General features: G+C 34.6%; 1 protein-coding gene across 8 annotated transcripts in view; it reads right to left on the bottom strand.

Moving 5' to 3' along the window:
• The window catches only part of RPS6KC1 (ribosomal protein S6 kinase C1), a 179,985-nt gene that overhangs the window by 40,025 nt on the left and 124,874 nt on the right, over positions 1–15,086 (bottom strand). For 7 of the 8 annotated variants that reach the window (XM_077902148.1, XM_077902147.1, XM_077902145.1 and 4 more), the window contains 2 exons: positions 3,157–3,204; positions 1,741–1,873 (listed from right to left, as the gene is read on the bottom strand). In XM_077902148.1, coding sequence (XP_077758274.1) covers positions 1,741–1,873; positions 3,157–3,204 — 181 coding nt within the window. Of the gene's footprint in view, positions 1–1,740; positions 1,874–3,156; positions 3,205–4,972; positions 5,074–15,086 lie in introns of those variants that run through there. The other variant, XM_077902152.1, reaches the window with a different exon arrangement.

A 15,086-nucleotide genomic window follows, 5' to 3' on the forward strand; every position in this document is an offset into this window, starting at 1 on the left:
TCTACAGTCCCTACTTGCACTATAATTTAATATCTTTGTGTTATAAAATCTTAAAATTAAGCAATAAACACCTCAAATCAACAGTCAAAAAGAGATCCTCTCCCGGCAAGTTTAAATAATCCGGGACAAATTCAGTATCATGCAGCCATTCAAAGTCAGATATGGCCAATAATAAAGAAAAAGAAGCTTGGTAAAGATAATCTAAAACAGAGGAAAGCCACAGACATTTGGTTTTCAAACAGATTATAAAGATTTTGTCAGTATTAAAGTAAAATCAGTTGAAATAGCTGAAATAGGAGTATAAGAGAAAGTAAGAAGGTGGCAAAAGAAAAACTGAAGTGTGTTCTGGAGAAGGAAGAAAAAGAGCAAGAAGAAGCTGCAAATAGAAGCAAACTAGAATCGAAAATTTGCCACAGATAATCTCCAACATGAATAATCCACACTGGGTAATAGAATATTGACTATAATTACATTCATCCTACTGACCTTGTTCTAAATTATTATGGATTATTACTACGCAAGTTATTTTGTTCCACACCAGAGGTGGCTGTATTTCGCTATCAGATGACATGACCTCTAATTCAATAATGTCTGTAATGCACTGGTATCCTCAGATAAAAGCTGTCTATAATGTCTGAACAAAGGTGAATTAGTTATCCAATTCACACACGCAATTAACTCTCTTAATACCTGAGAGACCATGGAGCCCCTTCTGAATTTCCTATTAAGTACTACATATGGAGGTCTTCCCTCCATCTGTAGTTATCTTGTGCTGTACTTCATAATAAACAATATTAATAGTTTATTGCCCCCGTCAAAAATCTTGCATTAGTTATCATAAAAAGACCTCATTCCACAAAGCAATGACTCATTTTCCCGGGAAAATGCATTAAATTCAAATGTCATGCCTATTAGTAAAACACAACAGTTCTTTATTCTCAGTAATGTAAAAATAAAAATAACACCTTCATGAAACATGGAAAATAATTTAGATTTTTTTTTTACTATTTTAAAAACACCTCCTAAGGCCAAAAGGCAATATTTATTATGTGGATTTATATTCATATGCTGTATTCAGTCGTTCTAAATAAAAGACTATTTATTTAAATTCAGGTGTTAAAGGGCAAAAACAAATCAAAACATAGTATTTTTTTGCCACCTGTTCCCTCTACCATGAGCTGAGATTTCATAAATAGTTTGAAGGCAGAGCACTATGCCTCTGCTTTGTACCCATATGTGATGCCAATGGCTGTATTCGTAAAAACCCAGATCAGAATAACTAGGTAATGTCAAATGTTAAGCAAATACCCATGCATTCTAAAAAAGGAGGTAATTAATTAATTCTTCAGGGGATGCTTTTTATTTTTGTCATCTAACATTAATGTATCCTTTTAGTAGAGAACAAGAGAACAAAATAAAATCCCAAAAATAAAACCTAGCTCTTTTAGCACACATTCACCTTAAAGTGCTCATCACAGTAGCTCAACTCTAGGAGAAAATAAAGTAGTTATGTATATCTAAGAATGTTACTGTAGTTCAAATGAAATCTGCTGTTCACCTGGGTTTTTATTTTCCCTCACAACTCAAAGAGTGTGGAGGTATGAGGAAACAGTTTCTTACATGTGTTTCGTATGTTTTATCTGCCCATGCAATGACAGAAGTAAAAAGGACATTATAGACACTGAAAAGCTAAGGAGATGACATTCTTTGCTCTGTAAACAATTTAAACCACAAACTAACCTTCCGCGTGCTGCAGCACAAGAAATACGGACTCCTCAGAAACGATGTACTTGTGCAGACACACCATGTTGGGCACGCAGCGGGGGATGATGGTCTTTCTGTTCCTGCTGTATTCACTGCTTTTCCTTAGACCCTGACAGAGAACAAAAAGGTCAGTTGTACCCTCAGTTGCCTTTGGAGCCTGCTGTGCTCTGTGTTTATCAACCAAACTAATCTATCCGAGTTACTCTGGGCTTCAGAGAAACCACTCATCTGCTGCTCTATGCCCCTCAGTCCCTGGAGGCTCTGCTGATGGCATCTGGCGTGAATCCAGAGAACGGAAGATGCCACAAAGCTGCCATTAAAATCAATTACGTGGGTCAGTGTTTTTATTAGAGATGCTCTCAAACTAAGTCATCAGGATGACACACAGTTATTTCTCTATGACCTTTTCTTAAGTTTTATTTTATATATATATACATATACATATATATACACATATATACAGATATATGTGTGTGTGTATATATATATATATATATATATATATATATCTTTAAAGCAGTAGACATGTGAGATCATTCAAATTTCTGAGATACAAAAGGTATTCCTGGATTAAACAGGCGATTTGAAAATTTTATGACAAAAAAATATAAAGATTAAGTCTTCTTCAAAGTAACAAGGTGTATGCAGTGCCTGGTATCATACCCCGGTTTAAAATTCTGGGTAAATGCCAGTGATAAAGTATACACAGAAAGAAATTTGTTTCAGTCTATGTCAATGTGACATACTACCATACTGCCAGTAAAAGAAAAAGTATCTGAAAAAGAAATGTTAAACTAATCTGAAATTAATTCTAGATGCTATAGAAATGATTAAATTAGAATATTTTAGAATATATACTGTCACAATCCATTTCAATTTGAAATTACAAAATCAAGGACTTTTTCTTTCCTCATTCATTTAGTTACAAATTGAGTTATACGGAGAAAAAGAATTGGGTATAGATAAAAAAGGGGACCAGGGATGTAGATTACACTCTCCCCTGAGTGTAATACCTGAAACAGATACTTTAAGGCAAAATTTTAGCTCTTTCGGGCTGTAATCATAATCAAAAGTACAATTGTGTGCAATCTTCACAAACTATACAAAATGTATTAGAGATGTGTTTAAAAGTACTCACTATATAACAGCGGGAAATGAGTCTTCAACTTATACAAATTATCACTTCCATACTCTATAACCTAAAACTTTTTACATGTACGCTATAACATATTTATCAACTGTGATAAAGAATAGAGAGTAAAATAAATACAGACTACCACAAACATAAGAGAACATCCAAAGACCCAGGAATAAATATTAAATACTTTCTCTTTCAGAAGCATAATTTGAAAATAAATGCCTAAATTCATTAAACATACAAATTCTACTTACTTTTAAAATGAATGTCTGTTCTGTCCTTGTATCCATTACAAGTAAAACCTACATAAAAGACATGAGTAATAATTTATTCACAGTACAATGAAACACTAACTTGTAACTTTTTGAAACTATACTTTAAGGGTTGAGGGGGGAAGTATTTTTTTCATTTATTAATTTATTTTTTTTAATTTATTTTTATTGGTGTTCAATTTGCCAACATATAGAATAACACCCACTGCTCATCCCATCAAGTGTTGAGGGGGGGAAGTGTTAGAACTGATTCCATCAAAACTGTTAATTTCCAAATAGGTTTTTTTTTTTAAGCCACCAAATCACAGGATTAAAACAGTCTTACCTAAAGTAGGTTTTATTATAGTTTCTTTTTCTAAAAATCCCATATTTTAGAAACATTTCTGTTTTCCTAGACTTGTTTTAAAAAATATTGCTTAAAAGGAAAAATTATTTTACACAGAGAAATTTTCCTCATGGAACATACATGGTTAAGAAGAAATTTTTAAAAATCACAAGTATTGTTGAAGTCTCAATTTTCTTCTTAATACCCCTTTATGTAGCAACATGGTATAATGTGATCTCAGTAACTCAGGCTCCAACTTAAGACCCCCTTTTGGTACTATTTCTCCATCCAAGACTCATCCTAGTTTCTCTTTTTCCATCAGTAAATCCTGTCAGCTCTTTGTTCAAAATGTATCCAAAACATGAACTCACTTGCATAGCTATTATCCTGATCCAAAGATTTACCTGGATTAAAACAATGGCGTCCCAACAGATTTCTCTGTTTCCTTATTTGCTGCTCTATGGTTTATTCTCTAAATAGCAGGCAGTGTTTTCTTTTAAAAACGTAAGTTACATCATATCACTCCTCTCATTCAGAAAAAATAAAAATAAAAACCTAAGTCCAAAAAAATCACCTCAAGACCATACATGATCTCATACATCACCCCCTCAAATTCCCCTCTCCCCACACCCATCTTGATGGATAGAATGACTAGAGATAGATATTTATTCTACCATGTTACTATTTTATTATTTTAGAGACTCTAAAGCAGAGGCTAACAAACTTTTTCTATAAAGATGCAAACAGTAAAGATTTTAGGCTTTGCGGGCCCACACAGTTTCCTCTGGAGCTCTTGATCTCCACCCTAGTAGCACAAAAGCAGCCACTACCTGAAATGGGTTCAGAGTATTTACATCACAGAGACCTGTAAACAATGCAAACAGGGCTTTGGGTTCCCCTTCCAGAGAGCTGAGAGTCAAGGATGAAAAAAAGATGTCAAGCTTGGGAAAATGAAAGAATGGTCAGGAGATGCAATACTGGCCTGAGGAGAAGATAATAAATTCCATGTTAGACATGATGAATTTGAAGTGATGGTGACCACTTCCTCTTTGAACTCTCTTACGAGTGTCTCACCTACACTATGTAAGTCTCCACTTAAATTCCATTGAATATTCTCACAGATACCTTCTGAACTTGCCCCTTCCTCTTCCCAAAGCCCTGTCCCTACTAGAAATAAAAACCAGACCGTTTCTCTTCCTGTGGTACTGCGTAACACCACTGTCCATGTACCACCACCACCCCACCAGAAAGCTCCCGTGGTCCCTATGAAGACCCCTGTCCCCTACCTTCATAGCCAGTGACCACCAGTCCACTACCTAAGTATTTCTCCTATCCACCCTCTCCTCTCTTTGCCTACATTGTACTAAGTGTTTACTATGTGCTATGCTTTTGCCATGTTAATTCTCTCAACTACCCCATATAATTTTACCCTTTCTACTCTAAAAGTGAAAACATACATACATATATACATACATAAATGTGAAAACATTAAAACTTCATCTGCAGATGCTATAATGGCAGATAACAGAATCTACCATTTGTGAGAATTTCAGTGAAGTCATCTTATAAAAGTGCTTGGGATAGCCACTTGTTACTATTATTGTTATTGCTGTTATTGCTTCTTCTCCTGACATGTGCCACCACCAGCCACCACCACCCCTCATGCCCCACCCCCACTTTATCAAACAAATTTTCATCCTTCTGTATTCCACTCAGGTAACAATGATTCTCTCCGTTCTTTGTTCTTCCACTATATATAGTACCAACCCCTTCGATTTATTTGTTCACTTATGTATTTCCCAACCAGATTTCAAGTTTTTTATGGGCATATTGTAGGCAGAATAATGGTCGCCAAGGATATTCATACCTTAATCTCCAGAACCTATGAATATGTTGTGTTCCTGGCAAAAAGGACTTTGCAGATGTAATTAAGGTACAGACCTTAAAACAGATTATCTTGGATTATCTGAGTGGGCTCGATCAAATCCCATGAACCCTGAAAAGCAGAGAACTATCTCTGGCCAGAAGTGGAAACACAGAAATGATATGGCAGAAAGGGAAATCAGAGAGATTTGAAGTATGAGAGGGATAGACAGTTGCTGGCACTAAGCTACAGATGCCCACATGTCAGCACTGGAGACAGGCCTCTGGGAGCTCACAGGAAGCATAAGAAGGAGCAGACAGCTTCTAGAAGCAAAGCCCAGTCTTTGCTGATAGCCAGTAAGGAAGAGTTCAGTTCAACAACTGCAAAGAAAAGAATTCAACCTACAACCTGAATGAACCTGGACGTGGACTTTTCCCCACTGCCTCCAGTAAGGAACACAGCCCTACCAGCACCTTGATTCTAGCCCACTGCGACCCATGTCAGACCTCTGGTCCAAAGAACTTTGACACAGAGAAAGACAAAAATATCATATGATTTTACTCAGATGTGTAATTTAAAAAACAAAACTGATGAACCTAGGGGAAGGGAAGAAAAATAAAACAACTCAAAAACAGAGGGAGGCAAACCATAAGAGACTCTTGACAATAGGGAACAAACTAAGGGTTGCCTGAGGGGATGGGAGGATAGGATAACTGGGTGATGGGCGTTAAGGAGGGTACTTGATGTAATAAGAACTGGGTGTTATATGCAACTGATGAATCACTAAATCTACCCCTGAAACTAATAATACACTATACGCTAACTTGAATTTAAATAAAATCTAACAAAACAAAACAAAAACCAAGGAACTTTGGCATAATAGAGTTGTTTTAGGATGCTAAGTTTGTGGTAATTTGTTATGACAGCAATAGAAAACTAATACAGGGCAGAAACTATATTTCCTCCAACATATAACACATCCCTCTGCCACAGTAAATGTTCATAAACACATGTGAACAAATTCAGTTATAAATGTTTAGAAGATGACTGGCAATATGCAAATAGAGCTTAGAAAATAAGTCAGGACTAAAGATTTATATTTGAGCATTCTCCATCAAGAAACAGTGAAAAATATGAGACTGTACCTCCAGTGAAGTGCTTACTTTAAACCAGGTACTAATGCTGGGTTCCAAAGAATTAAATCATATATAACGTGTTCAACAATCCAATGATTATTGGCAAATATTTTTTCCTTTGTGACTGGCTTTTTTTTTAATTAAAATATAGTTGACACAATATTATATTAGTTTCAGGTACACAACATAGTGACTCAACAATCATATACATTATGAAATACCACAATAAGTGTAGTTACCATCCATCACCATACAAAGTTATTACAATATTACTGGCCATATTCCCTATGCTGCCCTTTATATTTCTATAATTTATTTTATAACTGGAAGTCTGTATGTCTTAATTCCCTTCACCGATTTCACCTATACCCCCCCCATCACACCTCTTCTCTAGCAACAAGTTTGCATCTCTATAATTAGGAATCTGTTATTAATTTGTTGGTTTGTTTTTAGATTCTACATACAAGTAAATGGTATTTGTCTTTCTGTCTGATTTATTTCAATTAGCATAATATCCTCTAGATCAATCCATCCATGTTATCACAAATTGCAATATTTCATCCTTTTTGGTGGCTAAGTAATATTCCATTGAGTACATGTACCACATCTTTATCCATTCAACTATACAGACACTTAGGTTGCTTCCATATCTTGGCTATCACAGTAATGTTGCAGCAAACATATGGGGTGCAGGTAATCTCTTCAAATTAGTGTTTCCACTTTCTTCAAGTAAATACCCAGCAATGTAATTACTGAATTGTATAGCATTTCTATTTTTAATTTTTTGAGGAGCCTCCATGCTGTTTTCCACAGATGTACCAATTTACATTCCCACAGCAGTACATGAGTATTCCCTTTTCTCTACATCCTCACCAACACTTATTTCTTATCTTCTGGAGATTAGCCATTTTGACTGGTGTGAGGTGATACTTCCCTGTAGTTTTGATTTGCATTTTCATAATGATAAGAGCTGTTGAGCATGTTTTCTTATGTCTGTTGGCCACCTGTCTTCTTGGGGAAAATGTCTATTCAGATCCTCTCCCATTTCTTAATCAGAATTTTTTTTTTTTTTTTTTGGTGTTGAGTTGTATGAGTTCTTTATATATTTTAGATACTAACCCCTTATCAGATATATCATTTGCAAACATCTTCTTCTATTCAGTAGGCTGCCTTTTCATTGTATTCATGGTCTCCTTCTTCTCTGTGCATAAAATTTTTAGTTTGATGTTGTCTCATTTTGTTTATTTTTACTTTTGTTTCTCTTGCCTGAGGACACAGTTCCAAAAAAATATTACTAAGGCTGATGTCCAAAAACTTATTACCTATGTTTTCTTTTATGAGTTTTATGGTTTCAGGTCTTATATTTAGGGTCTTTAGTCCATTCTGAGTTTAGTTTTCATGTATGGTGTAAAAAAGTGGTCCAGTTTCATTCTTTTGCATGCAATTGTCCAGTTTTCCCAACAGTATTTATTAAAGAGACTTTCTTTTCTCCACTGCAGAGTTTTGCCACTTGTCATAAATTCATAGACCATATAAACATGGTCTTATTTCTGGGCTCTTTATTGTGTTCTATTGATCCATTGTTCTATTGATTGTCTATTCCTTGTGCTAGTACAGCAACATTTTGATTATCACAGCTTTGTAGTATAGCTTGAAACCTGGGACTGTGATACCTCCAGTCTTATTCTTCTTTCTCAAGACTGCTTTGATTATTCAGGGTCCTCTGGGAGTCCATATGTACTTTATAATTATTTGTTCTAGTCCTGTGAAATATACTATTGGTATTTTCATAAGGACTGAATTGAAACTATAGATTTCTTTGGGTAGCATAGAAATCTTAATATTAATTATTGTAATCTTCAGGCAGGGTGTTATCTATCTTTCCATTTATTTATGTCATCTTCGATTTCTTTCATCAGTGTCTTATAGTTTCCAGAATACATGTCTTTCACTTCTTTGGTTAAATTTATCCCCAGGTATTTTATGATGCTTTTTAATGCAACTATAAACAGGATTATTTTCTTAATCTCTCTTTCTGCTAGTTATTAGTGAAGAGAAACACAACATATTTCTATATATTCATTTTGTATACTGCAACTTTACTGAATTGATTAGTTCTAATAGTTTCTTGGTGGAGTTGTTAGCATTTCTTATATATAATATCATGTCATCTGCAAACAGTGATGTTTACTTACTCTACCAATTTTGATGCCTTTTATTTCTTTTTCTTGTCTGATTGCTGTGGCCATCTACTACTATGTTGAATTAAAATGGTAAGAGTGGACACCCTTGGGCAGCCCAGGTGGCTCAGCGGTTTAGCACCACCTTCAGTCCAGGGCGTGATCCCGAAGACCTGGGATCAAGTCCCACATCAGGCTCCCTGCATGGAGCCTGCTTCTCCCTCTGCCTGTGTCTCTGCCTCTGCGTGTGTGTGTGTGTGTGTGTGTGTGTGTCTCATGAATAAATAAAATCTTAAAAAAAAAAAAAAAAAAAGAGTGGACATCCTTGTCTTTTTCCTGACCTTAGTGGAATAGCTTTTGGCTTTTTACCATTAAGTATGAGGGTAGCTTTGGGTTTTTGTCCTACACAATCTTTATTATGTTGAGGTATTTTCCCTCTAGACCCAGTATGTTGAGAGTTTTTTGATCATGAATGGATACTGAATTTTGTCAAATGATTCTTCAGAAGCATATTTTTTATTAACCAATTTTACAGATGAGGAAATAAACACAAAACTGTTAACCCGTCCATGCTTACAAAGCTAAAAAAAATAGTAGAGATGAAATTTAAACCCCAGCAGCCTATCTCCAGGTTCTTCCTCTGTAACTGCTAAACTATACTTATGTCTAAATTTGAGAATTATACATAGCTGTGATATCTACAGTATATAAGACAACAACTAAAAGTGGAGGGAAAAAAGTACAAAGAAAAACAGAAAATATAATGATTTAGGTGTCAGGGAAAGAGAATGTATAAGATGAGAGTAATCATCTATTCTAAACAACAAAGAGAAGCCACAAACAATAAGGACTGAGAATCAATTACTGCCAAAGACAGTTAGGAAATTGTTGCTAACTTTCAGTACTGCATTGTGCTGTGAAATGGTGGAAGCGAAGCCAGACTGCTCTGAGTTAATGGGTGATAAGAAAATGGAGACATCGTATATAAATTTTTCAATAGAGAAGTATGCCAAAAGAAGAAAAAATACTAAAATGAAAGAATTAATAAGATCATCAAGTTCAAACTATTTTTAGATAGAATAGATCTATCCTCCCCATAATTTCCCTTTGAGCTATACTCATCACCAATGTTGAACCTCCAAAGCATGGAAAAACATTCAAAGAACTTGAACCTTGAGATTTAAATTAACATAAGTTCAAAAATAGGCACTTTGGCCCTTTCTCTGAAAAGGAGGGTTTAATGAACCTCAGTTGAATCTGTGAAGAAAAGTAGTGTTCCTTAAATCCTCTTTTTTATATCAAGTTGTGACTCTTTTAAGCCACTCATCGGAATGCCAATCCTATTTAAATAAGATACATATATATGAAATAGAAAACATTTCACTGGGTAAAAGGTAAGGAACATGTAGAAAGGAAAGAATTTCTTTTTCCTACCACAAACCCCTTAATTGTCCTAACAGAATATACCTACACAAATCAGGAGTGATATCTCTTTGCTGATCTTACTTGGCCATGAAGCATGAAGTGGATCAGATAAAAAGGCCAAATTAAGATCGATAAACATGGCTGGGAAGTACTGCTCTGTTTACATTTACTTTCTTCTCCTACCAAGTTTGTTTGCAACTAGACAACGTTCACATTGAGGCAATAAACACAAGAACATATGTGATTTTTTTTTAAATGTGCCCTTTGACTGTCAATTTCTCCCAAACAGGTGTTGGCTAAATGATTATAAATTGGCCTCTGGATACACCTCTTCAACTGAGCCGTACAGGGCTGGTGATAATATAATTAGACCTAAAAACATCAGGCTGGTGAATGCTTTCCATCTGTTTGGCAATAATGTTTAGTTAACAATAGTCTTTAAAAGAAGCACCTTCAACTTCAGTTCTTAAAGTTATTTATAGAGCCATTCTTAACACACCAGCACTCCTGCTAACAAGAGCTTTAGCCACTTGGAAATTATTAGCCATACGGCTGTATACAAAGAGAAACGACTGCATTTAACATCTGTATCTTTCCAAATTTACACGCTTCAACCTCATTTAAAGTCATTTCTTAATGAACAGTGCTATGGCACTGCATTAATATTATAGTTGCATGCACAAAGATCATAAGGAGCCAAACATTTTTTTAATGCCAACAGTAGGCTAATCTGTAATGAAGCTGTCAGCATAAAGGACAAAATAATAGCTTCTTTAACCCTCAAACAGAATTTGTTCATTTGTGGACTAGAACACATCAATTTAAAAACTGCTCATGGGTTTGCTCACCTTTATAAAGACAAAAATCTAATTTGGTACTAATTTGATACAATTGTCTTTCCAATAAAAGGCTCCTAAAACCATCTTTTATTTCATGATAAAACAAGTACTATAACTAAAACTGTCATGAAATAATTACCTTGGATAGCATACCTTATTGAGAGAATACAATTAATGTATTTCTCCCTTTCATTTTTCACATTCACTTATCAGCACTCTATTAGCATATGGTCTAACAGAAGAGATTATTCCATCTTTGCCCATAATAATATATAGAATGACTGCCTCTAATGGGGGGTGGGGGGGATAAGCAGACAACTTATCCCTTAAGGATTAGCTCATCTGTTCTTCAATTCCACCAGCACAATGAGACTTGCCCACTCTTCTTTCCTAATGATGGTAGGGGAAAACTCCAACTGGTGAAAGTCTGTTTTTTTTTTCTAATGATAGAATAAGGAAGGCCTGATATTTAACAAGGTACCACTTTTGGGAAGACAGGAGGGGTGGGGAAATATAACAAAGGCATCCAATGATTTCTTTTAAGAATATGAAGAATAAATTTGGGGAAAAGGGGAAGATGCTACTATCAAGACACTACCATCGTTATGAGGAAGAGTAAAGACTTCCTTCCGGCAGGCGAAGATTAAGTGCCACTTTTGAAACTTTTGACATATTTAAATGCCGATATTCAAAGTATATATAAGTCTCTAAAAATATCTTTTGCTCCAATTCCTTTAAAAAGAAAGATTACATGAGTAATTTGAGGGAACATCTATCTCTAATTCGGTGCCAGTTACTTCACAGGCGTCCACAACAATTAATAAAAGTTTAAAAAATGTTTTAAAAAAAAAGTCTACAGAGGTAATCATATTAGACAAGCACAGCCTTTCCCTTAATGACATCACAGTACTATTCGTGTTTGCTAGATGTAATCTGAATGAACTTCAATTGTGTAAGTTATACTACTGGGAATTCACACATAAATAAACATAAACAGAAAAAAATGGGATCAACATAATAAAGAAGCTAGAGAAAATACAGAAGCCCAATTTTGCAAGTTAGACAGTTTTTCTCAACAGAATTTCATATATTCACTGTACTCTGTTAAAAAACGAACTCACCCATTATTAAGTTATTAACTGAACTCATCTTGGCAGCATTACAGGAGCTATAATGTTACTCTTCTGCAGAAATGGTTTTAAGCAACAAACACAGAGCTCTAAATCTGTTTCCCCCCCATCAATACAATATGATGATAATCAAGTTATTGATATTTACTGCTAAAAACCTATTTCATTTTGTATGCTTAATATTCAAACTGTATTTCCACTCTTATTTATTTCAATACCTTATTCTCATGAGAGACCTCTTATAAAATTTCAACTACCAGAAAACAAGGAATAGTACTAGGTGACCTTTAATACCAACAATTCCCCTCAATGGGCCCTAAGTTTCTCCTTCTTTGACACTGGAAGGCTAACAATGTTCCCTGTACCACTGTCCTGCAACTCCAAAAGCAAAAGATGTTGAGACTACAGATTTCGTCCATAAGAAGTTACAGTGTCAAGAGCATCAGCATGAACAGACTGTGTAGAGGCACTTCTCTCATGTTATGTCATTAAACCAATCTGTTCTTGATGATCATATACTCACAAAAGTATTTCACTGATGAGAATTCAAATACAAAGAGTAAAATTTGACATGGATACTTATGAGTCAGGTTTAAAAGGGTATTTTCACTTTACTACACTCAAGGATCTATGTTTAGCAAAGGATAAGAGGTACCCCTAGGATTTAAGGGAAACAAACAAACAAAAATCCTTAAGAGTCTTACCAGTGTTTTACTTGTGCTAGAACTTTCAACATGGCAGATTATCATGAAGTGAGTGAACAAACAATCCAAAAAGGATATTGCTTTGTGGATGAATGGCAAAGTCAAAAAAAATCGCCAACTCAGAACACAGTGAAATCTCTTTTTGAGGCAGGCTGAGTTCTTCAGGCCTCTATATAACCTAGAAATCTCTTCAAAGGTAGGAAATGAAAGACCAAATTTACTAGAATTGTATGGAGATAGTACTGAAGATCCACATTTCTTTCTCACTATTAAAATCCAAAATACCATATTTCAAAGTATACTTGAAGTGTTTATAGAAACACATTTAACTCCTAAAAACATCTCCTGTTTCAGTTTATCTACACCCTGTCTTAACTACAGGCAAATTGGGGCAGGAAAAGGGAGAAAAGAAGCCCATTAGCAAATGCAAGCAATACAAACTAAGCTGGTAAATAACTAATTTCTCTATAAGAAAACAACTAATTTTAAATTTCTTTAAATGCCCAGACATTTGCAAAGGTTTTAGTATGCTAATTTTTTAATTAAAAGATATTTCAGCAGTGAAAGCTCTTTCATATGCACTACTGATTCTTCATCAAACGTTAACTTTCCAACTTAACACCAGTATAGCCGGTGGCAGCCTGAAGGTTTACCATCTGCTGCTACCCAAAGTCACTGTGGCCACCTTCAGAACATATGCATCAAAGCCTGAAGATAAGAGACTGCCTAATACTGCCTAAGTCAGCATAAGGGGGATGACGAACCCAGAGGCAGGCAACAGGCAAGCTACCAGAAAATACAGAACATCATGAACCATCAGTCACCCCTTAGAATACCTACCCAAGGTCACAGGGGACTCCAGTGGCTGAACAAAAAACATAAGAAATACTCCCTCTAATGGGATTTACTTAAGTGAATTAAGTCAATGTGATTATTTTTTCCCTTATAAAGGGGAGGGGTGGGTTAGTCATATTTAAAGTCACCCATAATTCTACTCAAAATAAGCATACAATGAATAAAATTAAATATAAAATCTAAAGTGTTTTAATAAGCCTATGAATGATAATAAAGGTATTTTTTTAATGCAGTCATAAAATAAGGTACTTTGTCCTGAAAGGTTGGTTTTCTAGGTACCCTCATACATACCCACAATCCAAATGTTACCCAAGGAAATGTACTTTTTGAGATGAAGTTTAATAATATCTACAAAACAGCAATTTAAAATTCTGATTTCTGGCTACTCAAAAATGTCATTTACTTAAGGTAATGATTCTATCTGCCACAGTACTTCACACGGAAACAAAATACTGTGGCATCTCTTAAAATATTAAAAACAGAGAATCTAAAAAAAAAAAAAACAGAATCTCAAGAACCTAGGCTATATTCAACCACAATACTGGATAACTGGCATATATTAATCTTAAAAGAAATGAACTAATAGGAAGTTTTCCTGTATGTCATCTTTGCTTTCTCGGGTTTCTGGGGTTTTTTCCGTATTTTAAATGCAGTTAGGAGAAAATCAATATAGAAAATATTTTTAAAAAAAATAATACCAAAAGCATCTTTTAATTCTTGGCTTTAAAATGGCAACAAATGCATTTGATTTATAATAATTCTAATCTTAATCCAGATTTTTAAAAATTCTTCAAAGCTTCCATAGGGAATTAGTTATAAATTAATTTAGAACTAGGGCATTATTAAGCATTTATGTACTATAAGAACTGTCATAATGAAGCCAATTTGTCCCGCTATTTAAACTGAATATAAAAGATTTTAAAAATAAATAAATAGATAAAAATAAACTGAATATAACCCTAATCTGTTGAGTGCAACCATCTCTGGTCTCCATAACCTAATACAACACTGTATTGTGCATGTATGCCCCATGTGAACTCAATTTACACCTTTGTGTACTTCATAACTTCAATAATAATCATGGTGATTTTTTTTAAGGACCATAGTTTGTCACTGTGATAGCAAAAAATAAACACTACCACAATAACTTTATCTTTGAAGATGTTATGAATATATTATGAATTATAATATTAGAAAAAGAAAATAAGCATACTTTTGGTAGTAGTGAAACAGATTTGTAAATACAAGTAATTTACTCAAAATGTAAAGGCCATTCATTTCTACATGGTTTCATTCCTTCAGGAGGCACGAGATAAGGTTGGCAAAGCTTATTTTCTTTGACAGATCATTATCAAGATCAGAAAAGATAAAAAGGATTAAAAATATATTTCCCCATTTCCTATCAGAAGTTACTTAGCCAAACCCCTGGATTACTCATCTTTAGGCAAATAGCT

This window comes from Canis aureus, chromosome 6 (genome assembly GCF_053574225.1).
Source record: "Canis aureus isolate CA01 chromosome 6, VMU_Caureus_v.1.0, whole genome shotgun sequence".
Lineage (NCBI taxonomy): Eukaryota > Metazoa > Chordata > Mammalia > Carnivora > Canidae > Canis > Canis aureus.